This window comes from Ranitomeya imitator, chromosome 5 (assembly GCF_032444005.1).
Source record: "Ranitomeya imitator isolate aRanImi1 chromosome 5, aRanImi1.pri, whole genome shotgun sequence".
Lineage (NCBI taxonomy): Eukaryota > Metazoa > Chordata > Amphibia > Anura > Dendrobatidae > Ranitomeya > Ranitomeya imitator.
Genome location: NC_091286.1, coordinates 385,222,336 through 385,249,522, shown reverse-complemented (window position 1 = coordinate 385,249,522; position 27,187 = coordinate 385,222,336). Strand labels below are relative to the sequence as shown.

General features: G+C 41.8%; 1 protein-coding gene across 2 annotated transcripts in view; it reads left to right on the top strand.

The window, feature by feature from the left end:
* MLIP (muscular LMNA interacting protein) overlaps nt 1-27,187 on the top strand; it is a 407,499-nt gene that overhangs the window by 219,860 nt on the left and 160,452 nt on the right. For both annotated transcript variants that reach the window (XM_069726767.1, XM_069726768.1), the window contains 2 exons: nt 19,073-19,135; nt 19,215-19,298. In XM_069726767.1, coding sequence (XP_069582868.1) covers nt 19,073-19,135; nt 19,215-19,298 — 147 coding nt within the window. The remainder of the gene's footprint in view (nt 1-19,072; nt 19,136-19,214; nt 19,299-27,187) is intronic.

Genomic DNA, 27,187 nt, shown 5'->3' with positions numbered 1-27,187 from the left:
TTGGGCTGTAGGCACTTTTAAATAGGTTCCAGGGGTACAAGGGCAGCTGTGGTCTGGTCAGTGGAGGAGAAGTAGAAAGAAGGGACCGCAGACAGGCTTCGAAGGCCTAACATAATAAAATTGGGCTGTAGGCACTTTATAATTGGTTCCAGGGGTACACGGGCAGCAGTGGTCTGGTCAGTGGAGGAGTAGTAGAAAGAAGGGACCGCAGACAGGCTTCGAAGGCCTAACATAATAAATTAGGGCTGTAGGCACTTTAACATTGGTTCCAGGGGTACACGGGCAGCAGTAGACTGGTCAGTGGAGGCCTAGTGGAAGGAGGGACCGCAGACAGGCTTCGAAGGCCTAACATAAAAAAATTGGGCTTTAGGCACTTTTAAATAGGTTCCAGGGGTACACGGGCAGCAGTGGTCTGGTCAGTGGAGGAGTAGTAGAAAGAAGGGACTGCAGACAGGCTTCGAAGGCCTAACATAAAAAAATTGGACTGTAGGCACTTTTAAATAGGTTCCAGGGGTACACGGGCAGCAGTGGTCTGGTCAGTGGAGGAGTAGTAGAAAGAACGGACCGCAGACAGGCTTCGAAGGCCTAACATAATAAAATTGGGCTGTAGGCACTTTATAATTGGTTCCAGGGGTACACGGGCAGCAGTGGTCTGGTCAGTGGAGGAGTAGTAGAAAGAAGGGACCGCAGACAGGCTTCGAAGGCCTAACATAAAAAAATTGGGCTGTAGGCACTTTATAATTGGTTCCAGGGGTACACGGGAAGCAGTGGTCTGGTCAGTGGAGGAGTAGTAGAAAGAACGGACCACAGACAGGCTTCGAAGGCCTAACTTAAAAAAATTGGGCTGTAGGCACTTTTAAATAGGTTCCAGGGGTACACGGGCAGCAGTGGTCTGGTCAGTGGAGGAGTAGTAGAAAGAACGGACCGCAGACAGGCTTCGAAGGCCTAACATAATAAAATTGGGCTGTAGGCACTTTATAATTGGTTCCAGGGGTACACGGGCAGCAGTGGTCTGGTCAGTGGAGGAGTAGTAGAAAGAAGGGACCGCAGACAGGCTTCGAAGGCCTAACATAAAAAAATTGGGCTGTAGGCACTTTATAATTGGTTTCAGGGGTACACGGGAAGCAGTGGTCTGGTCAGTGGAGGAGTAGTAGAAAGAACGGAACGCAGACAGGCTTCAAAGGCCTAACATAAAAAATTGGGCTGTAGGCACTTTTAAATAGGTTCCAGGGGTACACGGGCAGCAGTGGTCTGGTCAGTGGAGGAGTAGTAGAAAGAACGGACCGCAGACAGGCTTCGAAGGCCTAACATAATAAAATTGGGCTGTAGGCACTTTATAATTGGTTCCAGGGGTACACGGGCAGCAGTGGTCTGGTCAGTGGAGGAGTAGTAGAAAGAAGGGACCGCAGACAGGCTTCAAAGGCCTAACATAAAAAAATTGGGCTGTAGGCACTTTATAATTGGTTCCAGGGGTACACGGGAAGCAGTGGTCTGGTCAGTGGAGGAGTAGTAGAAAGAAGGGACCGCAGACAGGCTTCGAAGGCCTAACATAATAAAATTGGGCTGTAGGCACTTTATAATTGGTTCCAGGGGTACACGGGCAGCATTGGTCTGGTCAGTGGAGGAGTAGTAGAAAGAAGGGACCGCAGACAGGCTTCGAAGGCCTAACATAAAAAAATTGGGCTGTAGGCACTTTATAATTTGTTCCAGGGGTACACGGGAAGCAGTGGTCTGGTCAGTGGAGGAGTAGTAGAAAGAACGGTCCGCAGACAGGCTTCGAAGGCCTAACATAATAAAATACGGCTGTATGCACTTTAGAATTGGTTCCAGGGGTGCACGGGCAGCAGTAGACAGGTCAGTGGAGGCCTAGTGGAAGGAGGGACCGCAGACAGGCTTCGAAGGCCTAACATAATAAATTAGGGCTGTAGGCACTTTGAATTCTCTTGCAGGGGTACACAGGCAGTGGGCACCATTGGTGTTGTCAGCGGCGGCCGATTGTAATGAGTGTCTGCCAGTTAGTAGTCCCAAAAAATCAATACATGTTAATGTCTCGCATTACAACAAAAAGAAAAACCAAAAGGGTGCAATCATTAGGTACAGGGTTGGGCTCCTCTGTGTAGTTTCAGACCTAGTAATTTTGCACAAAGTATTTACTTGGGTAAATATAGGACACTGCCCCTGACTATGTTAAGTACCATCATACATGTCAACACAATGGTATTGTCAGTGGCAGTAATTTACGGATGTCCGCGCATAGACTAAACATAGGTGTAACTGTGAGAGATAATTGTGCAAGTGGTAGAGCAATGTTTGAGCTGGGGGTGGGTGAACTCTCTTGTGGCCGGCGGTACATGCCCAGGGCCCCTCATGTTACAACAGTGTGTCTGACGTTGGGTGCGCACCACCACCGCCAGAGACACTTTATTGTACTATGAGGGACAAAGTGGCAGTGCCGTAGACCAAAAGCGGGCACACCCACCTCTTCAGACAAACAGCACTCTCACGGGTGCTTGCACCAAGTGGCGATACCACGGCCCCGTGTGGGGAGTTTGGCCATTTAGGGAGGTGTAAACATGTCGTATGCTGGACAATCAGCTGCAGCAAATTACGAGATTGGTAAAGTCATTCAGAGTAGTCCACAGGCAATACCTTTTCATAGGAAAGCTAGGTGTCGGCCGGGCAAGGTGGGACAAAAGAATTCGATATCCAGTTGTGGTTCATTTTAATGAAGGTTAGATCATCAACATTTTGGGTGACCAGACGAGTCCTTTTTTCGGTTAATATTGAACCTGCAGCACTGAATACTCATTCTGATAGGACACTAGCTGCCGGGCAAGCAAGCTCCTGCAATGCATATTCTGCCAATTCTGGCTAGGTGTCTAATTTGGATGCCCAGTAATCAAATGGGAATGACGGTTGAGGTAGAACATCGATAAGTGATGAAAAATAGTTAGTAACCATACTGGACAAATGTTGTCGCCTGTCACTTTGAATTGATGCAGCAGTACCTGTCCTGTCTGCGATCATAGCAAAATCACTCCACAACCTGGTCAGAAAACCCCTCTGTCCAACGCCACTTCGGATTTCTGCACCTCTATCACTTCTGTTCTGCTGCCCCCTGCTGCTCGTGTGAGAACGATCACGGGCGCTGTGTGCTGGGAATGCCTGAAGCAAACGGTCAACAAGAGTTGATTGTTTGGTTGCTAATATTAGTTCCAAGTTCTCATGTGCCATAATATTTTGCAATTTGCCTTTATAGCGAGGATCAAGGAGGCAGGCCAACCAGTCATCGTTCATCATTTTAGTAATGCGTTTGTGAGGATACGTAAGGCATAATCCGCCATATGGGCCAAACTTCCAGTTGTCAAATCAGCGGTTGTGTTTGGTTGAGGGGCAGTTTCAGGCAAATCTACGTCACTTGTGTCCCTCAAAAAACCAGAACCCGGCCTTGCCACGCCACCAATTTCCAGTGGCCCCGAAAAAGCTTCCTCATTAAAAATATACTCATCCCCATCATCCTCCTCGTCCTCCTCCTCTTCGCCCGCTACCTCGTCCTGTACACTGCCCTGACCAGACAATGGCTGACTGTCATTAAGGCTTTCCTCTTCCTCTGCTGCAGATGCCTGATTTTTTATGTGCGTCAAACTTTGTATCAGCAGACGCATTAGGGGGATGCTCATGCTTATTATGGCGTTGTCTGCACTAACCATGTGCATTCCTCAAAACACTGAAGGACTTGACACATGTCTTGTATCTTCGACCACTGCACACCAGACAACTCCATGTCTGCTATCGTACTGCCTGCCCGTGTATGCGTATCCTCCCACAAAAACATTACAGCCCGCCTCTGTTCGCACAGTCTCTGAAGCATGTGCAGTGTTGAGTTCCACCTTGTTGCAACGTCTATGATTAGGCGATGCTGGGGAAGGTTCAAAGACCGCTGATAGGTCTGCATACGGCTGGAGTGTAGGGGCGAACGGCGGATATGTGAGCAAAGTCCGCGCACTTTGAAGAGCAGTTCGGATAACCCCGGATAATTTTTTTGAGGAAGCACTTCACCACCAGGTTTAAGGTGTGAGCCAGGCAAGGAATGTGTTTCAGTTGGGAAAGGGAGATGGCAGCCATGAAATTCCTTCTGATATCACTCACTACCTTGCCTGCCTCAAGATCTACTGTGCCCAGCCACGACTGTGTTTCTTTCTGCAAGAACTCGGACAGAACTTCCGCGGTGTGTCTGTTGTCGCCCAAACACTTCATAGCCAATACAGCCTGCTGACGCTTGCCAGTAGCTGCCCCATAATGGGACAACTGGTGTGCAACAGTGGCAGCTGCGGATGGAGTGATTGGGCGACTGCGATCTGTGGACGAGCTCTCGCTTCTGCAGGAGGACAAGGAGGAGGAGGAGGGGGTGCGAACGCCTACAGCCAACTGTTTCCTAGACCGTGGGCTAGGCAGAACTGTCCCGAAATTGCTGTCCCCTGTGGACCCTGCATCCACCACATTCACCCAGTGTGCCGTGATGGACACGTAACGTCCCTGGCCATGCCTACTGGTCCATGCATCTGTTGTCAGGTGCACCTTTGTACTCACAGATTGCCTGAGTGCATGGACGATGCGCTCTTTAACATGCTGGTGGAGGGCTGGGATGGCTTTTCTCGAAAAGAAGTGTCGACTGGGTAGCTCGTAGCGTGGTACAGCGTAGTCCATCAGGGCTTTGAAAGCTTCACTTTCAACTAACCGGTAGGGCATCATCTCTAACGAGATTAGTCTAGCTATGTGGGCGTTCAAACCCTGTGTACGCGGATGCAAGGATAAGTACTTCCTTTTTCTAACCAGAGTCTCATGTAGGGTGAGCTGGACTGGAGAGCTGGAGATCGTGGAACTAGCGGGTGTGCCGGTGGACATGGCAGACTGAGAGACGGTTGGAGACGGTATTGTTTCCGCCTGTGCCCTAGATGCAGTGTTTCCTAATACGAAACTGGTGATTCCCTGACCCTGACTGCTTTGGCCTGGCAAAGAAACCTGCACAGATACTGCAGGTGGTGCGGAAAATGGTGGCCTTACAGTGACGGCAGGGATGTTGCATTGGTGAGTAGCTTCATTGGCCGAGGGTGCTACAACCTTAAGGGACGTTTGGTAGTTAGTCCAGGCTTGCAAATGCATGGTGGTTAAATGTCTAGGCATGGAACTTGTATTCAGACTTTTCAGATTCTGACCTCTGCTTAAGGTAGTTGAACATTTTTGACAGATGACTTTGTGCGGATCAATTGGATGTTGTTTAAAAAAATGCCAGACTGCACTCTTTCTACCATCGGATACCTTTTCAGGCATTGCAGACTGAGCTTTAACCGGATGGACACGCTGTCCTCCAACAGTTTTTGGCTTTGCCACGCGTTTTGGGCCAGATACGGGCCCGGCAGATGGAACCTGTTGCGATGTTGATGCCTGCTGCGGCCCCTCCTCCTCCGCTTCAGAACTACTGCCGCCTGCACCCTGTTCCCCCAATGGCTGCCAATCGGGGTCAACAACTGGGTCATTTATAACCTCCTCTTCTAGCTCGTGCGCAACTTCGTCTGTGTCACCGTGTAAGTCGGTGGTAGAGCATTCGTGACGGGGCAACATAGTCTCATCAGGGTCTGATTCTGGATCAGTACCCTGCGAGGGCAATGTTGTGGTCTGAGTCAAAGGACCAGCATAGTAGTCTGGCTGTGGCTGTGCATCAGTGCACTCCATGTCAGATTCAACTTGTAATGGGCATGGCCTGTTAACTGCTTCACTTTCTAAGCCAGGGACGATATGTGTAAAGAGCTCCATGGAGTAACCCGTTGTGTCGCCTGCTGCATTCTTCTCTGTTGTTGTTTTTGCTGAAGAGGACAAGGAAGCGACTTGTCCCTGACCGTGAACATCCACTAACGACGCGCTGCTTTTACTTTTACCAGTTTCACGAGAGGAGGCAAAAGAGCTAGAGGCTGAGTCAGCAAGATAAGCCAAAACTTGCTCTTGCTGCTCCGGCTTTAAAAGTGGTTTTCCTACTCCCAGAAAAGGGAGCGTTCGAGGCCTTCTGTAGCCAGATGACGAACCTGGCTCCACAGCTCCAGGCTTAGGTGCAATATTTTTTTTCCCACGACCACCTGATGCTCCACTACCACTACCATCATTACCAGCTGACAATGAACGCCCACGGCCACGACCTCTTCCACCAGACTTCCTCATTGTTTTAAAAACGTAACCAAAGTAACGGTATTTGTTGCTGTCAAACAACTTACACGGTGAGCTATAACTTCAGTATGATTTAGATATCCCTTTACAGGTGGGTGAGACCGCAAGGAAAATCAGGCACAATGTTACACACTCTGTTTTCGGTGGCACCAAATGAGAGAGATGCCACACACGCAGGACTGTCACTCAAGCAGAAATGTCAATATTGTTCTCCCACTTTTTTTTTTATTTGTTCAGGGAGAATTTAGAAACCAAATAAAAAAAAATAGGCTTTCTATGGCCCACTATTTGAGAGAGAGAGATGGCACACCCAGGAGTCAAGACTGTCACACAAGCAGAAAGGGCAATATTAATCTCCCACTGATTTTTTTTTTTCAGGGAGACTTTAGAAACAAAATAAAATAAAATGATTTTTTTCAGGAAGAATTTAGAAACCAAATAAAATAAAATGATTTTTTCAGGGAGAATTTAGAAACCAAATAAAAAAAAATAGCCTTTCTATGGCCCAGTGCCCACTATTTGAGAGAGAGAGATGGCACACCCAGGAGTCAAGACTGGCACACAAGCAGAAAGGGCAATATTAATCTCCCACTGATTTCTTTTTGATTTTTTCAGGGAGAATTTAGAAACACAATAAAAAAAAATAGGCTTTCTATGGCCCAGTGCCGACTATTTGAGAGAGAGAGATGGCACACCCAGGAGTCAAGACTGGCACACAAGCAGAAAGGGCAATATTAATCTCCCACTGATTTTTTTTTTTCAGGGAGACTTTAGAAACAAAATAAAATAAAATGATTTTTTCAGGAAGAATTTAGAAACCAAATAAAATAAAATGATTTTTTCAGGGAGAATTTAGAAACCAAATAATAATAATAAAAAAATAGCCTTTCTATAGCCCAGTGCCCACTATTTGAGAGAGAGAGAGATGGCACACCCAGGAGTCAAGACTGGCACACAAGCAGAAATGGCAATATTAATCTCCCACTGATTTTTTTTTTCAGGGAGACTTTAGGAACAAAATAAAATAAAATGATTTTTTCAGGAAGAATTTAGAAACCAAATAAAATAAAATGATTTTTTCAGGGAGAATTTAGAAACCAAATAAAAAAAAAATAGCCTTTCTATGGCCCAGTGCCCACTATTTGAGAGAGAGAGATGACACACCCAGGAGTCAAGACTGGCACACAAGCAGAAAGGGCAATATTAATCACCCACTGATTTTTTTTTAATTTTTTCAGGGAGAATTTAGAAACACAATAAAAAAAAATAGGCTTTCTATGGCCCACTATTTGAGAGAGAGAGATGGCACACCCAGGAGTCAAGACTGGCACACAAGCAGAAAGGGCAATATTAATCTCCCACTGATTTTTTTTTTCAGGGAGACTTTAGAAACAAAATAAAATAAAATGATTTTTTCAGTAAGAATTTAGAAACCAAATAAAATAAAATGATTTTTTCAGGGAGAATTTAGAAACCAAATAAAAAAAATAGCCTTTCTATGGCCCAGTGCCCACTCTTTGAGAGAGAGACATGGCACACCCAGGAGTCAAGACTGGCACACAAGCAGAAAGGGCAATATTAATCTCCCACTGATTTCTTTTTTCTTTTTTTCAGGGAGAATTTAGAAACACAATAAAAAAAAATAGGCTTTCTATGGCCCACTATTTGAGAGAGAGAGATGGCACACCCAGGAGTCAGGAGTGGCACACAAGCAGAAAGGGCAATATTAATCTCCCACTGATTTCTTTTTGATTTTTTCAGGGAGAATTTAGAAACACAATAAAAAAAAAATAGGCTTTCTATGGCCCAGTCCCCACTATTTGAAAGAGAGAGATGGCACACCCAGGAGTCAGGAGTGGCACACAAGCAGAAAGGGCAATATAAATCTCCCACTGATTTCTTTTTGATTTTTTCAAGGAGAATTTAGAAATACAATAAAAAAAAAATAGGCTTTCTATGGCCCAGTGCCCACTATTTGAAAGAGAGAGATGGCACACCCAGGAGTCAGGACTGGCACACAAGCAGAAAGGCCAATATTAATCTCCCACTGATTTCTTTTTGATTTTTTCAGGGAGAATTTAGAAACACAATAAAAAAAAATAGGCTTTCTATGGCCCACTAGTTGAGAGAGAGAGATGGCACACCCAGGAGTCAGGAGTGGCACACAAGCAGAAAGGGCAATATTAATCTCCCACTGATTTTTTTTTATTTTTTCTGGGAGTATTTAGAAACCCAATAAAAAAAAAATTAATAGGCTTTCTATGGCCCACTATTTGAGAGAGAGATGGCACACTCAGGACTGGCACAGAAGCCCAAAGACCAATATTAATCTCCCACTGTTTTTTTTTTATCAGGGAGAATTTATAAACCCCACAAAAAAAACAGAAAAATGAAAAGGCTTTCTATGGCCCACTATGTGAGGTAGAATTTAGAACCCAAATCAACCAAAAAAATAAATTGGCTTTCTATGGCCCACTGAGTGAGAGATGGCACACACAGGGATGGCACTCTAGCAGAAATGCCAATCTTAATCTCCCACAAAAAAAAAAACAGGGACTGTCCTACAATTACTATCTCCCTGCAGTAATCTCAGCCAGGTATGGCAGGCAGCAATAAGGAGTGAACTGATGCACAAATGAAATAAAAAGTGTGGACAAACAAACAAGATAGCTGTGCAGAAAGGAAGGAACAAGAGGATCTGTGCTTTGAAAAAAGCAGTTGGTTTGCACAGCGGCGTACACACAGCAATGCAGCTTTCAGGGAGCCTTCTAGGGCAGCCCAATGAGCTACAGCGCTGAGGAAAAAAAAATGTAGCTTCCACTGTCCCTGCAAACAAAAGGTGGTGTTGGACAGTGGAAATCGCTACAGCACAAGCGGTTTGGTGGTTAATGGACCCTGCCTAACGCTATCCCTGCTTCTGACGAAGCGGCAGCAAAATCTCCCTAGGCTCAGATCAGCAGCAGTAAGATGGCGGTCGGCGGGAACGCCCCTTTATAGCCCCTGTGACGCCGCAGACAGCAAGCCAATCACTGCAATGCCCTTCTCTAAGATGGTGGGGACCAGGACCTATGTCATCACGCTGCCCACACTCTGCGTCCACCTTTATTGGCTGAGAAATGGCGCTTTTCGCGTCATTGAAACACAACTTTGGTGCGAAAGTCGCGTACCGCATGGCCGACCCCACACACGGGTCGGATCGGGTTTCATGAAACCCGACTTTGCCAAAAGTCGGCGACTTTTAAAAATGAACGATCTGTTTCGCTTAACCCTATTCCTAATTAATCTCTTAATGACTTATGATGGCATAATTCATCTCCCTACCCTTCCTGGCACATTGATGGCTTTGACATTCATCATTCATCTGCCTCTAACACTCGCAGGTGGATTAAAGCTTCTCCCACGGCTGTTAACATGCTAAATGCAGCAGTCAATCTGTGACCAAGGCATTAAATGCATGTTGGGAGGGGTGGTGTACCTCTTTATCCCCTCATTGGCACTTATGGGACACCAAAGTGTGGCCATGATAACCAGGGATCTGCTGAACACTTCTGTGTCTGTCATCACTGTAGTCTTGTGCAAACCAGCATATGGCTGGCATTCATAAGGGACCGTTATTTCTGCTGCATACAGCAATTCTGTAGGATTGCTGTAAATAGCAAAAGTGATCAAATGATTACAGGTTCAAGTCCCGTAAGGGGACTAGCAAATAGAGTGAAAATAAAAAAATAGTTTTAAAAATATGAAAAAATAAAAAATAAAAGTTCAACTCACCTCCAAATAAAGAAATAAAAATTACACATATTTGGCATCACTGTGTTTCTAAAAGTTCAATATATAAAAATATAAAATAAATTAATCTGATTGGTAAACAGTGTAACAAGAAAAAAAATTCAAAATGCCAGAATTGCAGTTTTTTCGCTCTTGAAACAACAGAAAAAATGTGATAACAGGCAATCAAAACATCTTATATGCCCCAAAATTATATTAATAAAATTTCCAGCTCAAGGAGCAAGAAAACATGCCCTCACACAGCCCCATATCCCAAAAATGTAAAACGTTACAGCTCTCAGAAAGTGGCTACACAAACAAAATTTATTTATTTATTTATTTATTTTTTACAAATTTCTGATTTTTTACCTTAACTTAAAAACAAAACAAAACAATGCATGTTTGATATCTGCAAACTTGTACTGACCTGGATAATCATATTACCCAGTCACGTTTACTGTAAAATCAACGCTGTAAATAGAAAACTCAAAAAACTTTTGTAGAATTGTACTTTTTTTTGCTGTTTTTCAACGCTTTTAATTTTTTACCTGATCTCCAGCACATCATATGATAAAATGGATGGTGTCACTCAGAAGTTCAACTCTTCTTGCAAAAAACAAGCTCTTTCATGGCTTTATTGACAGAAAAAAAGAAAACTTATGGTTCTTGGTATAAGAGGAGGAAAAAACGAAAGCATAAAAACAAAAGATAGACTGATCCCTAAGGGGTTAAAATAAAAATGTTAGATTAATGGAATTAATGGTCACAAGCTCTCAATGCGAGTCTATGAAAGTCTTGTTCTGAATTTGTTCTGGTTTTCATATACATACATTGAATAATAATTTTTGGCTTACCCAGCAAACACTAAAGTAGTGCAGCAGGTCAAAAACTGTTGAAAATGGACGGAGGGCCCCAATAAGCAGATTAAAAGACCAACTCATGAGTATAAGTCTAGGGGCAGCGAACTTCCATCAGTGGCACCACTTCAGAGGTTAAATAAAAAAAAAATGCTGGTGTAATGCTTTAAAATGTTACTGCTTTAACCTTCGTCAGGCTGCATAATTTTACAACGTTAACAGGCTGCAGAGGTACAATTGTACCTTCATATATATTTTATTGAAATTTGGCCAATATATTCTGGACCAAAACTGCAGAGATGTCACGAAATTTCAGCCCTCTACGGCTTTTCGATAAAAAAAGTTATTGCAATTTTAAAATGGAATAGTTACAATTGTACCTACTCAGGTGGACGAAAGTTAAATGAACTCTTCCTCCTTTCCCTCTCTATAAAATGTCATAAACAGCAACTGTCATCTAATGCCTCAGTGAGCTGAAAATTTGTCTGAAAAGAGAGAAGCAATTTCTCTGACAAGATATATTAAAAAGTTTGCTCTCTTTACTTGTACTTTCCTAGCACTTTATGAAAGAAAGTAACAGTTACACTTTCACAGAATGATGAATACATCTCTAGTAAGAGCACTAAAGGACAATAGATTTGTCCTAGACTGATCACAAGTCATTCTTCTATTGCACTGATGTTTGCAACAAATGATTCAATATTACTTTGAACACCAGCCAATAAAATAAGCTTGCATGAATAGGCATATATAAATGAATAACCTCCAGCACATTTAAATCAATAAGATGATTCGTACAAATAATTTATATCTGTTTTCACAGCTCTTTATTTCATTATAAGACACTGAAAAATACTGTAGGTTAAATGGCATCTCATCACTTCTTTTCAGCCATGCATCAACTTTAGGGATGAGCGAACATGCTCGGTGTTACTCAGATATCACTTGAGTGTCTGTGCAATCGGATGTGCTCAGCACTCGGTGAGCATTAGTCACTGCTCGAATATGAAACTAGAATCCCCGCCTTGCATTTTTGGCACCTGTTACACAACCAATAAGCATACGAGAAGTGTCTGTGAGTCACTGTAATGCCATAGCCATGCTCATAGTGGCATTACCATGATTGGCTGTCTGAATGACGTCATTAGGGGTTGAAAAAGAACAGATGCCACTGCTCTTGGCACACTGATGCCATTGTACAGCTCAGAGACAGCTCTAATATGAGGGAGAAATTGCTTGTCCAGGGCTGTGTGAGGACAGTTGAACGAATCAGAGTCCTCTAGCATTGATATTAGTGTTTATTCTGAACAATCATTGATTCTACATTCTTGCAAGGGCTAAATTTGTGCTTTGCTGTTTGTATCAGATACATTCTGAATTTAGACTAGGAAGGGACAATTGCAAAAGCAGGGAGAGTCCCAGAACAGAGCTTCTCGGCAGGGCAACCGTATCCAGTTGCTAAATATATACAGTCATCATGGCCAAAAGTATTGACACCCCTGCAATTCTGTCAGATAGTATTCATTTTCTTCCTGAAAATGATTGCAAACACAAATTATTTGGTATTATCTTCATTTAACCCTGCTGTTCTGTTAGGTCAAAAATGACCGTTTTTGAAATTCTATAATGTTATAAAAATTCAGCGTGTGATTCTGAGACTTGAGGCTCCCTGACTTTTCGTCATTAGGGGGGTACTCTCTGTGGGAAATTTTTTTTTTTTTAATTTTTGTTTACTTTATTTGGTACAATTTTTTTTACACTTGTACTGTTCGGTCAAAAATGACCGATAGGCCTTTATTCAGCTCTCCAGACAATTTTTGACAAAAATAAAGGTGCTATCACCTCATTTTGAACTATATATTGCATCTACTACTATTTATCAATGTATCTGACTACTTTTGGTCAGAAAAGATTTACACATACCAACATTTTCAAGTTGCGATACAGCCGACGGATTCGCTTCCAGTATAGCTATGCACAATTTATTTCACTGGTTTTTATTTACCCTGCTGTTCATATAGATCTAGTTCCATTCAGTTGTCAACATTTCATATTGTAAATCATGATTTTCTGATTTTCCATGTGTTTGCTGGTTGTACAGTATTACACTGTGCAATGCTGTCCTAAGCAGAATTCACCTAAAGTGTTGTACTGTGAGCTTTTTCCTGCTGCAGGGTGGTGTCTGCTCTGATCTTATCTGTAGACAGATAACATAGCAGTGTAGAGTTTCAGTTCAGCTGGAGACAACACAGAGTGAGCAGAGGTTCAGACGTCAGAGCTCTGAAGTCCCATTTTTACAGGTATGTTACAGATAAATTATTCTTTTATTCTAAAATTATTCAATATTCTCACTGCTGTGATAAAATGGATGATAGGGGGTTAGCATTAGGGTTGTGTAGACTCAATGTCTGCTTATGAGTACATATTCTCACTGCTGTGATAGAATGGATGATAGGGGGTTAGCATTAGGGTTGTGTAGACTCAATGTCTGCTTATGAGTACATATTCTCACTGCTGTGATAGAATGAGTGCATGCCTCATTTTTGTTTGCGACGCTCCAGCACCATAATCACAGGGCATATCTCAATGTGTGACGGGACGTTATTGTGTGTATTGTTGCGAAATTGTTTTGATTTTTTTTTTCATTCATTGTTTATGGATATATTTTATTTTTTCATTCAACAGTGATGCCTTACAGCATGAGAAGAAAACACTTCACCCAAGCTGAATTGGAGGAGTTTATAAACGACTCCGATACAGACGAGGATGTTAGGTCCGGTCAAAAATGACCGGGAACAGTATAAGTGTATAAAAAACAACGTTTTTTGCCATTTTATAGAGAAAAAAGCTTTTTTTTTTTTTTTTGCCTTTGAAAAAAGTATATCTACATAATGTTTGATATTATTACTTATAGTTAACATTTAGATCAAGATTTTTTTTTATCTGCAAAAATAATCAATTTTTACAAAAATCGAAAAAATACCATGTTCCCTTTTGGATATAAAAAAAATATAAAACAAGCTTTGTATTTATTTTTTTTTCTGGTATTTGAACAACCATCTTCACAAGCAATATAATAGTGCAAAAACTGTTTAAAAAAACCACTTAGATTAGCTAAAAATGATTATTTTATAAGGACGGTCAAAAATGACCGGGAACAGTACAAGTGTATGTGAAATCTAAACAGAACAGCAGGGTTAATTTGTCTTACATGAAAAAACACAAAAGAGAATGAAGCAAAAAGCAAAACATTGATCATTTCACACAAAACTCCAAAAATAGGCCAGACAAAAATATTGGCACCCTCAGCCTAATACTTGGTTGCACAACCTTTAGCCAAAATAACTTATTGCTGGCCACTAGGGTTGAGCGACCTTTACTTTTATAGGATCGGGTCGGGTTTCACGAAACCCGACTTTTTCAAAAGTCGGGTCGAGTGAAATCGGCCGTTCCTATAAAAAAGTCGGGGTCGGGGTCGGCCGAAACTCGAAACCCAATGCAGTGAATTGGGTTTCCAATGGCTCCCAGGGTCTGAAGGAGCGGAAACTCTCCTTCAGGCCTTGGGATCCATATTTAAGTGTAAAATAAAGAATTAAAGTAAAAAATATCGCCATACTTACCCTCTGACGCGCCCTGGTACTAACCGGGAACCTTCCTTCCTTAGAATCAGCCTTCCAGGACCTTGCGGTGACGTCGCGGCTTGTGATTGGGCGCGCGGCCGCCCATGTGACCGCTCGCGCGACCAATCACAAGCCGCGACGTCACCGCGACGTCACCGAAGGTCCTGGAAGGGCTGATTCTTAGGAAGGAAGGCTGCCGGAAAGAAACAGGGCGCGTCCGAGGGTGAGTATATACCTAATAGGAATATACTCACCCTCGGACGCGCCCTGCTTCTTTCCAGCAGCCTTCCTTCCTAAGAATGAGGAAAGAATGGTTGTAGATGACGAGGAAAAAGCTAACATATTAAACACCTTCTTCTCCACGGTATTCACGGTGGAAAATGAAATGCTAGGTGAAATCCCAAGAAACAATGAAAACCCTATATTAAGGGTCACCAATCTAACCCAAGAAGAGGTGCGAAACCGGTTAAATAAGATTAAAATAGATAAATCTCCGGGTCCGGATGGCATACACCCACGAGTACTAAGAGAACTAAGTAATGTAATAGATAAACCATTATTTCTTATTTTTAGTGACAGGGTCTGTTCCGCAGGATTGGCGCATAGCAAATGTGGTGCCAATATTCAAAAAGGGCTCTAAAAGTGAACCTGGAAATTATAGGCCAGTAAGTCTAACCTCTATTGTTGGTAAAATATTTGAAGGGTTTCTGAGGGATGTTATTCTGGATTATCTCAATGAGAATAACTGTTTAACTCCATATCAGCATGGGTTTATGAGAAATCGCTCCTGTCAAACCAATCTAATCAGTTTTTATGAAGAGGTAAGCTATAGGCTGGACCACGGTGAGTCATTGGTCGTGGTATATCTCGATTTTTCCAAAGCGTTTGATACCGTGCCGCACAAGAGGTTGGTACACAAAATGAGAATGCTTGGTCTGGGGGAAAATGTGTGTAAATGGGTTAGTAACTGGCTTAGTGATAGAAAGCAGAGGGTGGTTATAAATGGTATAGTCTCTAACTGGGTCGCTGTGACCAGTGGGGTACCGCAGGGGTCAGTATTGGGACCTGTTCTCTTCAACATATTCATTAATGATCTGGTAGAAGGTTTACACAGTAAAATATCGATATTTGCAGATGATACAAAACTATGTAAAGCAGTTAATACAAGAGAAGATAGTATTCTGCTACAGATGGATCTGGATAAGTTGGAAACTTGGGCTGAAAGGTGGCAGATGAGGTTTAACAATGATAAATGTAAGGTTATACACATGGGAAGAGGGAATCAATATCACCATTACACACTGAACGGGAAACCACTGGGTAAATCTGACAGGGAGAAGGACTTGGGGATCCTAGTTAATGATAAACTTACCTGGAGCAGCCAGTGCCAGGCAGCAGCTGCCAAGGCAAACAGGATCATGGGGTGCATTAAAAGAGGTCTGGTTACACATGATGAGAGCATTATACTGCCTCTGTACAAATCCCTAGTTAGACCGCACATGGAGTACTGTGTCCAGTTTTGGGCACCGGTGCTCAGGAAGGATATAATGGAACTAGAGAGAGTACAAAGGAGGGCAACAAAATTAATAAAGGGGATGGGAGAACTACAATACCCAGATAGATTAGCGAAATTAGGATTATTTAGTCTAGAAAAAAGACGACTGAGGGGCGATCTAATAACCATGTATAAGTATATAAAGGGACAATACAAATATCTCGCTGAGGATCTGTTTATACCAAGGAAGGTGACGGGCACAAGGGGGCATTCTTTGCGTCTGGAGGAGAGAAGGTTTTTCCACCAACATAGAAGAGGATTCTTTACTGTTAGGGCAGTGAGAATCTGGAATTGCTTGCCTGAGGAGGTGGTGATGGCGAACTCAGTCGAGGGGTTCAAGAGAGGCCTGGATGTCTTCCTGGAGCAGAAAAATATTGTATCATACAATTATTAGGTTCTGTAGAAGGACGTAGATCTGGGGATTTATTATGATGGAATATAGGCTGAACTGGATGGACAAATGTCTTTTTTCGGCCTTACTAACTATGTTACTATGTTACTATGAGACAAGGATAAACTACCCAGGGCAGCCAAATCTCATCTGCTCAGTGTGAATTGAATAACAATGAATGACTTGAAGGCTGAGGAGGAACAAAAGGCTAGCATCCACACAAGCTTCTTCCTTTAGTGCCGCAGGGGGAGTCAAAACAGACAGCCTCTTTCACCTGTCAACAGAAAGTACTGATATTCAAACACTGATAAAAATGAACAAAGCTTGGATTAGACCCAAGTCTTCCACACCACCAGATGACAGCAGCACATAAATGGTTTTTAATCTTCAATATTTGAATGAGGCTAGCCAGTTGTTGTTAAAGCTAGCGGAACGCACTGAGTATAGATAGGTAGCTACAAGGTGCGTTCGCAGCCCAGGGTCCACAGTGCAAATATATCTGCTGCAAAGTAACGGCGGATAACCTCTGAGCTCACACGTGGGTTAAGCTTCACCCCGTATGAACTGGAAGTGATCTCTGTTGACTCACAGAGTCACGCTGTACACAAAACTATTACCCTAACTAAGGGTTGTGCTTGCTCTGGAACTCTTCTGTGCTAACCGCACACATGAAGGAACCAGATGCTAAGCCAAGGCTAATTGCCCCCAATGACACTAGCTGCCTGCCTGAGTGTACAGTCCCAAAGCTACAGCCTCACATCAAATATGTATAGAGTGGTATAGTATCCATTGACACAAGCCAAACACATTTGATACTAGCGCATAGCCGTGCGGCCATGTGAACTTTTAATAGTTGCAGCTCTACAGGACCTTCCTGGTGTACCAATAAGAGCTGCAACAGGGCCTGAGTGTGTGACCCCCCAACCTCCAATGTGAGGTCCTCCCTTGGGCATGCTCAGTGCATGAAAAGCTGGACTTAGTCCCAGAAAAGCCTGCTCGCCGCTGACCAGTGCTGGCTACAAGGGCGGAGCCTGGAAAGGTAACAGTAACCATTCGCACAGTATCAGACTGAGCCAGACACTGGGACCGACATCTCCGCTGAGCAGGTTCCACTGTGGCTGGAGGAAAATGGGAGACCGCAGCAAACATGGTTCGAGATTCCCCATGTGCAGCGGCGGGAACTCGACACCTAACAGTTGTTGCCTTCAAGGGTCTATGGATAACCGTACTTATAATTTATGCCTATGTAATCCGAAAAAGGAGTCACAAAACTGCCATTTTAAGTGTATAAAAATTAACAACATTTATTAATTACCATCATAATTCAAAATACTCAGATGAAATACAAAACTCTCAATCATAATAGGGTAGCTATGTGAATAACGGATGTAGGTAACAGATACCATATACCACACCTAAGATCTACGACTTGAGGTCACAGGTTCACTTAAACAAAGTATATTATAAATGGTTACACATTACTAGTCCCACTAAGGACCCATAATAAGTGCAAGTCTGTAACAACATATAGGACTGGACCTCGCCCATATCAGTCGTGGTGTGTATGTGGCAGCGCCAACCCCTACGCGCATATCGCGTAGGCTTCTTCGGGTGGCTTTGCCAGCCCCCGAAGAAGCCTACGCGTTTTTAAATGTTTCTTTATAGACAAGTCAGCATACAGGAAAGAATGTTTCATAACTTTTTTTGATTTAACATGTTTTATTGTCAGTCCTTAAAATAGAATAAAATGTGACACCATTGTTCTCAGCTTCGATTTAGGAGTCAGAGATGGTTCCAAGAGTCTTCCCCATGCTGTTCTCCTTGCATTTAGTATTTTTCCATCCAATTCAACATTTTTAGTTACCTACAGATCTCATTGTAGGGTTTGAAGTAAATGCTTGGATTTCTTATTGACCATTATACTTGTTACTCCAAAAGAGAACCCGAGCGTTAGGAATTGTTCAATTCGAGTAACAAACATGTTAGCATTTAGTGCTCACTCATCTCTAATAAATATAAATTACCAAATAAGTATACTAAACCCAATAGATAAAGTATTACAGTCTAAGTCTAGGACTGCACTATTGAAAATCACAGCAGTTTAATGGAGCATTGTCATTTTTTACTCTGTCTGCCTTTAACAGACAAAAACGAAGAATAAAAGAAAAAAATTAGCATATACCCTACAGCAATTACATAAGTAAATAATAATAATAGTACATATAAATAACATAGGGTATTTAGATACCTCTATTGTAATCAAAAAGGCATAAAAGCCATACCATACTCATCAGGACAATCCTAACGTGTCTCCAGTATTAAAACCTTACCATGTGTCAAACAACGTCAATGTGAATGAAGACAGAACAGGACAGGGCTTTGACTAATTTAGTAATTTTGCATTAGTATCTGCTTATTTCTTTCATAAAATATGAAAATTGCTGAAAAAAGCTGTAATTCAAAAATGTTTTTTGCCTTAGGGTCACTTGGCAAAGACATTTTTTGGCATGAAATACATTGGGTATTGGTTACAAAGTTGTACTGTAGGTTCTTTGCGGGCTATGATGTCTCTGATGCTTTTTTGAGAAAATAGTTTTATAATACAGCATGCACAATCTTATTGAGTCTACAAATATAATAATGAAAAATTGTTTTTATTAAGGCAATTGATGAAAAAAATGCAGGAACTTGTGAAGACGAAGACAAAATAGATACACATGCTGAGGTACAGTATTATCAACCTATCTTAATTTATTTTACTGATGGCAGTCCTGTTTTAGCTACTAATTTTTCTTTGTTTGTAGATGTGTTCCCCTGCATTACTTAGACAACGGACCGAAGAAATCTGTGCTGCCATTGATGAGGTGCTACACGACCCATTTCCCATGGTAAAACAATAAGAAAACTGGTAAAGAGTGAAAGTTCATTTGATATTTAATTTCATCTACATCCCACATAAGTCTTAACTAGTGTTGAGCATTCCGATACCGCAAGTATCGGGTATCGGCCGATACTTGCGGTATCGGAATTCCAATAACGAGATCCGATATCATTCACTAAACTCCTAATTCTAGGAATTGAGGGCCTGCGAATGACATCACGGCTTCTGATTGGTCGCGTGGCGGTCACATGGGCGGCACGCGACCAATCAGAAGCCGGGACGTCATTCCTCAGGTCCTAAACGTGCGCATTTTAAACAAAGAAGCCTGCCGGTTACCAGCGTGATGTCCAGGGGCCGCCGGACAGGTGAATATATCAATATTTTTTATTTTAATTCTTTATTTTACACATTAATATGGATCCCAGGGCCTGAAGGAGAGTTTCCTCTCCTTCAGACCCTGGGAACCATCAGGATACCTTCCGATACTTGGTGTCCCATTGACTTGTATTGGTATCGGATATCGGTATCGGCGATATCCGATATTTTTCGGGTATCGGCCAATACTATCCGATACCGATACTTTCAAGTATCGGACGGTATCGCTCAACACTAGTCTTAACATGTAAATACAATTCCAGGTTTTCTTTTTTGATGCAAGCTCGCAAATTAAACTTGTATCATCAGACAATTGCTATGCTGTGCAACCAGGATATGCTTCTAAATGCCATGCTTGAAGTTGAGCTCTGCTCACAAAAGTAAATCGCTTAAATGCCACTGTCAATCTCTGACAGATGCATTTATTGTGCATGACCTGGGAGGCACAATGTTCCATGTGCCTATCGGTCCTGCAAAAACTATGGAAGACCCCTAGACAAGTCATGGCAGTGCTCTTTTGAAAACCAAACTGTAGCTAGGATTATAGGAAACTGTGATTTTTACTAAATGCTGCAATACTGCAGTATTGCAGTATATATTTCAAGCGATCAGACTAAGGCTAGTTTCACACTAGCGTTTCCCTGATGTGCAGCGGGCTGCGGACTTCCTCTGTGAAGCCCCGCCCTCAGCCGCACCTCCACTGCTAGCTCCGCCTACATCTGCATGAGGCACGCATGCGGCCTGCATACCTATATTTAACATTAGGTACGCAGGTTGTGCGGCTGTATGCAGATGGTGCCGCATGCATCGTTTTGACGACGCGGAAAAAAAAATGCTACATGGCTGCATCTCCGCTGCTCACCGCATCGTCAAAACGACGCATGCGGCACCATCCGCATACAGCCGCACGACCTGCATACCTAATATTAAATATAGGTACGCAGGCCGCATGCGGGCCGCATGCAGATGTAGGCAGAGCTAGCAGCGGAGGTGCGGCTGAGGGCGGGGCTTCACGGAGGAAGTCCGCAGCCCGCCGCACATCAGGGAAATGCTAGTGTGAAACTAGCCTAAGGGGGTCTAAAAGATTAACGTTTTTTTTTTATTTTTAAAATGATTGTGGTGCAGTGACCAAGGTTGCAGCCAGGGGGCGCTGTGTGTGCACTTCAAGATGCACTTGGAGGCATGCTTGTGATGAAACAATGACTGGTAGTGTTATTAATGGGCGGTATGTATCGCAGAGGTGGGTGGCCCTGTGATGGAAGCCTGGGTATGTTTTGCTCAAGCAGATCTTCTGCTGAGGGATTTGTTTACATTGGGAAGGCTTCCAGGTGATTGGAGAGATGGGTGGGTCTAGTCACCTACAAACCCACCCAAAGAGGCGTGTCTGAACACGTAAGTTGGTTTTGTGTTGAAGGACCTGTGGTGATGTCACGCTCACCTGACTAGCCATGTGACAGGTACCTGGGTGTGGTTACACCTATGTAAAGGAGGTGTGTGTAGCACATGGTGTGAGTGTTTTGGAGTCTGCAACTGTGGACAGACTTCCATGTGTCCTGGCTGGACGCTACAGACTGGCCTGTGTGCTGTACGTCTTGGACGGTCGTTGTTGGAGGCTCCTAGGAGTGGAGTCGCCCTGGAAGCACCTAGAGACTGTGGACCTGGACAGTCTGTGTTGAGGACCTGGGTCTGACATGAAGTCAGCCTGAGCAATGGACTCCTGAAAGGTAACCCCGGAAGGGGAGAATTGTAATATACAACAGAGTAGCCTTTCGGCTGCATGAACGGACCGGGGGTCGTGATAAGTTCATGAAATGTAACGCAATGGACTGTACGTCATGTGGTTTATGATGTGTAATAAACGAAATAAGACTGTTATGTGTGAGATATCGTGCCTGAAGTGTTTATCCTGCTGCTAAGCGAGTGTTCCCCAACACACTCAGGTAGCGTATCCCCACATGATAAAAAATTAAATCACTTCCCTCTTATTGCATTAAAAATGAAGATATAGAATAATTAAATAGATATATGTGGTATCACTCCATCTGACAAAAATCAGATCTCTCAAAATATAAAGCTAATTAACCCGATCATTAAAGGCTGTAAAGTGAAAAAATCGAAATAAAATTGTGGAATTATTGTGGCTATAACACAGTACAAAATGCTATAAGAAAAGATTAAAATGTTGCATTTATCCCAAAATTTAATAAATAAAGATGTCAAAATGATTCACATCACACAATAAACACACTGCTCAATTGATGGAGAAATACTGAAAATGTTATGAATCTAGAGAGCTAACAACCCAAGCAAATATTTTTTTGTTGCAAATTATTTATTTATTTCCACCTTTAAATAATACAAAATGATACAAGTTTGGCATCGATGATTGGGGAATTATGTTGCCTCGTCATCTTTCGGGTACTTCCAATTCCGTAAAAGCAAAATTCCAATTGCACAATTGCATATTATTGCGCTATTTCACAGCACACGGATTTCATTTTTCAAATATTCCAATACATTGATCAGTGCAGTAAACAGTGTCATTTAAAATTACAACCTGCAAAAAAACAAAAATAGTCCAACTACCGTAATTGTATAATTGTTAATAATAATTGCTATTTTTCAGGTACTAAAGTTAATTAGTACTGACTAATAGAAATCTGGTGTATTGGACCATGTACTTTTCTGTTACTCTACAATTTAATACCTTTTTATGTTTATTGAGGACAATGAAATTGCACATTATTGTGTACAATATGTACCTGTTTATTTTTCAAAAATGTATTCCTCTTGATAAATTTCTTTTTAATATATTCCAGGAATTAAGGCCAAAAAATACATTTATTTCCAATTGCAGTTACCTTAAGTATGATGTTGTGAAAGGGAAATCAATGTATGATATCTCATTGTTGTGCATAACTCAATAGATACCTTTACTTCATAGTGCGTTATATCATCTTTTATATTTATTTATACAGCTAACTTTGTTATTCCAAAGACCACTACATTGCTGGAGCTTAGATGACAGCTGTAGTTACAGTTCAGCTCCTGAAGAAAACCAGAATAATTCAAAATAGAAAATGAAAAATGATTCAGTAAAGTAATTTCAGCACCATTTAAAGTATGACATTTAAACAGAAAGCAGTTTAATTGCAGTACATTATTATCAAGATACTCATTAAAACATAAAAAATATGGGAGAGTTACAAAAAGGCGTGAAAGACAAAAAGAGGAGTAGTTGCACATAGCAACCAAGCATATATCCAAAGAAAATTGAGAGAACTCTAAAATTTTGTGTGGTCTGGTGTGGAGGCCGATGTGATGACATCGTATATTATTCTTTCTTGAGGTATATCTGATTGTAATGTACATTAAATTTGTCATTAGTGATTTTATTTTTTGTGCAATGCATTGAACCAAATCTTTCTAACTTCCAAAATTGCATTGCAATTAACTCTGTATGCGTATATATACAGTACAGACCAAAAGTTTGGACACACCTTCTCATTTACAGATTTTTCTGTATTTTCATGACTAGTGTTGAGCGATACCGTCCGATATTTGAAAGTATAGGTATCGGATGGTATCGGCCGATATCCGAAAAATATCGGATATCGCCGATACTGATATCCGATACCAATACAAGTCAATGGGACATAAATATCAGAAGGTATCCTGTAATGGATCCCAGGGTCTGAAGGAGAGGAAACTCTCCTTCAGGCCCTGGGATCCATATTCATGTGTAAAATAAAGATTAAAAATAAAAAATATTGATATACTTACCCTCTGATGCACCCTGGTCGTCACCGCTGCAACCGCCTTGCTTTCGTTACGAAGAATGAGCGCGTAAAGGGCCTTCGATGACGTCGCGGCTTGTGATTGGTCGTGTCAGAGGGTAAGTATATCAATATTTTTTATTTTTATTCTTTATTTTACACATTAATCTTAATTCCGATACCGATTCCCGATATCACAAAAATATCGGAACTTGGTATCGGAATTCCGATACTGCAAATATCGACCGATACCCGATACTTGCGGTATCGGAATGCTCAACACTATTCATGACTGAAAATTGGACATTCACACTGAAGGCATCAAAACTATGAATTAACACGTGGAATTATATACTTAACAAAAAAGTGTGAAACAACTGAAATTATCTCTTATATTCTAGGTTCTTCAAAGTAGCCACCTTTTTGCTTTGATGACTGCTTTGCACACTCTTGGCATTCTCTTGATGAGTTTCAAAAGGTAGTCACCTGGAAGGGTCTTCCAACAATCTTGAAGGAGTTTCCAGAGATGCTTAGCAATTGTTGGCCCTTTTGCCTTCACTCTGCGGTCCAGCTCACCCCAAACCATCTCGATTGGGTTCAGGTCTGGTGACTGTGGAGGCCAGGTCATCTGGTGTAGCACCCCATCACCTCCTTCTTGGTCAAATAGCTCTTACACTGCCTGGAGGTGTGTTTGGGGTCGTTGTCCTGTTGAAAAATAAATGATGATCCAACTAAATGCAAACCGCATGGAATAGCATGCTGCTGAAAGATGCTGTGGTAGCCATGCTGGTTCAGTATGCCTTCAATTTTGAATAAATCCCCAACAGTGTCACCAGCAAAGCACCACCACACCTCCTACATGCTTCACGGTGGGAACCAGGCATGTAGAGTACATCCGTTCACCTTTTCTGCATCGCACAAAGACACAGTGGTTGAAACCAAAGATCTCAAATTTGGACTCATCGGACCAAAGCACAGATCTCCACTGGTCTAATGTCCATTCCTTGTGTTCTTTAGCCCAAACAAGTTTCTTCTGCTTGTTGCCTGTCCTTAGCAGTGGTTTCCTAGCAGCTATTTTACCATGAAGGCCTGCTGCACAAAGTCTCCTCTTAACAGTTGTTGTAGAGATGTGTCTGCTGCTAGAACTCTGTGTGGCATTGACCTGGTCTCTAATCTGAGCTGCTGTTAACCTGTGATTTCTGAGGCTGGTGACTCAGATAAACTTATCCTCAGAAGCAGAGGTGACTCTTGGTCTTCCTTTCCTGGGGCGGTCCTCATGTGAGCCAGTTTGTTTGTAGCGCTTGATGGTTTTTGCCACTGCACTTGGGGACACTTTCAAAGTTTTCCCAATTTTTCGGACTGACTGACCTTCATTTCTTAAAGTAATATTGGCCACTCGTTTTTCTTTACTTAGCTGCTTTTTTCTTCCCACAATACAAATTCTAACAGTCTATTCAGTAGGACTAACCGCTGTGTATCCACCAGACTTCTGCACAACACAACTGATGGTCCCAACACCATTTAAAAGGCAAGAAATCCCACTTATTAAACCTGACAGGGCACACCTGTGAAGTGAAAACCATTCCCGGTGACTACCTCTTGAAGCTCATCAAGAGAATGCCAAGAGTGTGCAAAGCAGTCATCAAAGCAAAAGGTGGCTACTTTGAAGAACCTAGAATATAAGACATATTTTCAGCTGTTTCACACTTTTTTGTTAAGTGTATAATTCCCTATGTGTTAATTCATAGTTTTGATGCCTTCAGTGTGAATGTACAATTTTCATAGTCATGAAAATACAGAAAAATCTTTAAATGAGAAGGTGTGTTCAAACTTTTGGTCTGTACTGTATATACACCATGTTCCAAATTATTATGCAAATTACATTTTTCTCAGATTTTCCTAGATGGTCGGTGCAAATGACAGTCAGTCTAACAAAAGTCATCACCCGTTAGAGTATGCATCGACTTTTATTGAAGAAACCTCCCAATTATGAGAGTATAATCTCCAAATTGAATAAAAACTCAAAATGCACTGTTCCAAATAATTAGGCACAGTAGAATTTCTAAACATTTGATATTCTTCAAAGAACTGTAAATGCTCATTTGTGGAATTTGCAGCATTAGGAGGTCACATTCACTGAACAAAAAAGCTATTTAACTCCAAAACATCCTAACAGGCCAAGCTACATGTTAACATAGGAACCCTTCTTTGATATCACCTTCACAATTTTTGTATCCATTAAACTTATGAGTTTTTGAAGTGTTTCTGCTTTTATTTCTTGCATGAAGTCAGAATAGCCCCCCAGAGCTGCTGTTTTGATGGGAACTGCCTCCCACCCTCATAGATCTGTTGCTTGTTGATACTCAAAGGTTCTCTATAGGGTTGAGGTCAGGGGAAGATGGTGACCACCCCATGAGTTTATCTCCGTTTAAGCCCATAGCAGCCAATGACTCAGAGGTATTCTTTGCAGCATAAGATGGTGCATTATCATGCATGAAGATGATTTTGATCCTGGAGGCATGTTTCTGCTTTTTATACCATGGTTGAAAGTTGTCAGTCAGAAACTCTATATACTTTGCAGATGTCATTTTCACACTTTCAGGAACCTTAAAGGGCCATACCAGCTATTTACCCATGATTCCGGCCCAAAACGTGACTCCTCCACTTCCTTGCTGATGTCGCATCCTTGTTGGAACATGGTGGCCATCCACCAACCATCCACTACTCCATCCATCTGGACCATCCAGGGTTGCTCGACACTCATCAGTTAACAAGATTGTTTGAAAATAAGTTTTCATGTATGTCTGGGCCCACTGTAACCGATTCTGCTTGTGAACACTGTTTAGGGGTGACCGAATAGTAGATTTATGCACCACAGCAAGCCTTTGACTGATCCTACACCTTGAGGTTCGAGGGACTCCAGAGGCACCAGCAGCTTCAAATAACTGTTTGCTGCTTTGCAATGGTATTGTGGCAGCTGCTCTCTTAATACATTGAATTTGTCTGGCAGAAACCTTCCTCATTATGCCTTTATCTGCATGAACTCTGTCTGTGCTCCGTTTCAGTCACAAATCTCTTCACAGTATGATGATCACTCTTACGTTTTTGTGAAATATCTAATGCTTTCATAGCTTGTCCAAGGTATTGCACTATTTAACACTTTTCAGCAGCAGAGAGATCCTTTTTATTTCCCATATTGCTTTAAACCTGTGGCCAGCTTAATAATGTGGAACATCATTTTTAAGTAGATTTTCTTTAATTAGAATCACCTGTTAAACTAATTATCACATGTGTTTAAGATTGATTTCAGTAATCCATTGAGCCCTGAGACACAATACCATCCACGATTTTATTTGAAAAACAAAACAATTAAATCTTTATGACACTTAAATACAATTTGTATAATAATTTGGAACATGGTGTATATATATATATACAGCTCTTGCAAAAATTAAGAGACCACTGCATTTTCAGTTTGTCTGATTCTTCTCTTTATAGGTATATTTTTGAGTAAAATGTAAATTGCACTTTTATTCTATAAACTACTGACAACATGTCTTCAAATTTCCAAGCACTAAATTTTGTATTTATTTTCAGAAAATGAGAAATGGTCAAAATAACAAAAAAAATGCAGTGCTTTCAGACCTCAAATAATGCTAAGAAAACAAGTTCATGATCATTTAGCAACAACAATACCAATGTTTTAACTCTGGAAGAGTTCAGAAATCAATATTTTGTGGAATAA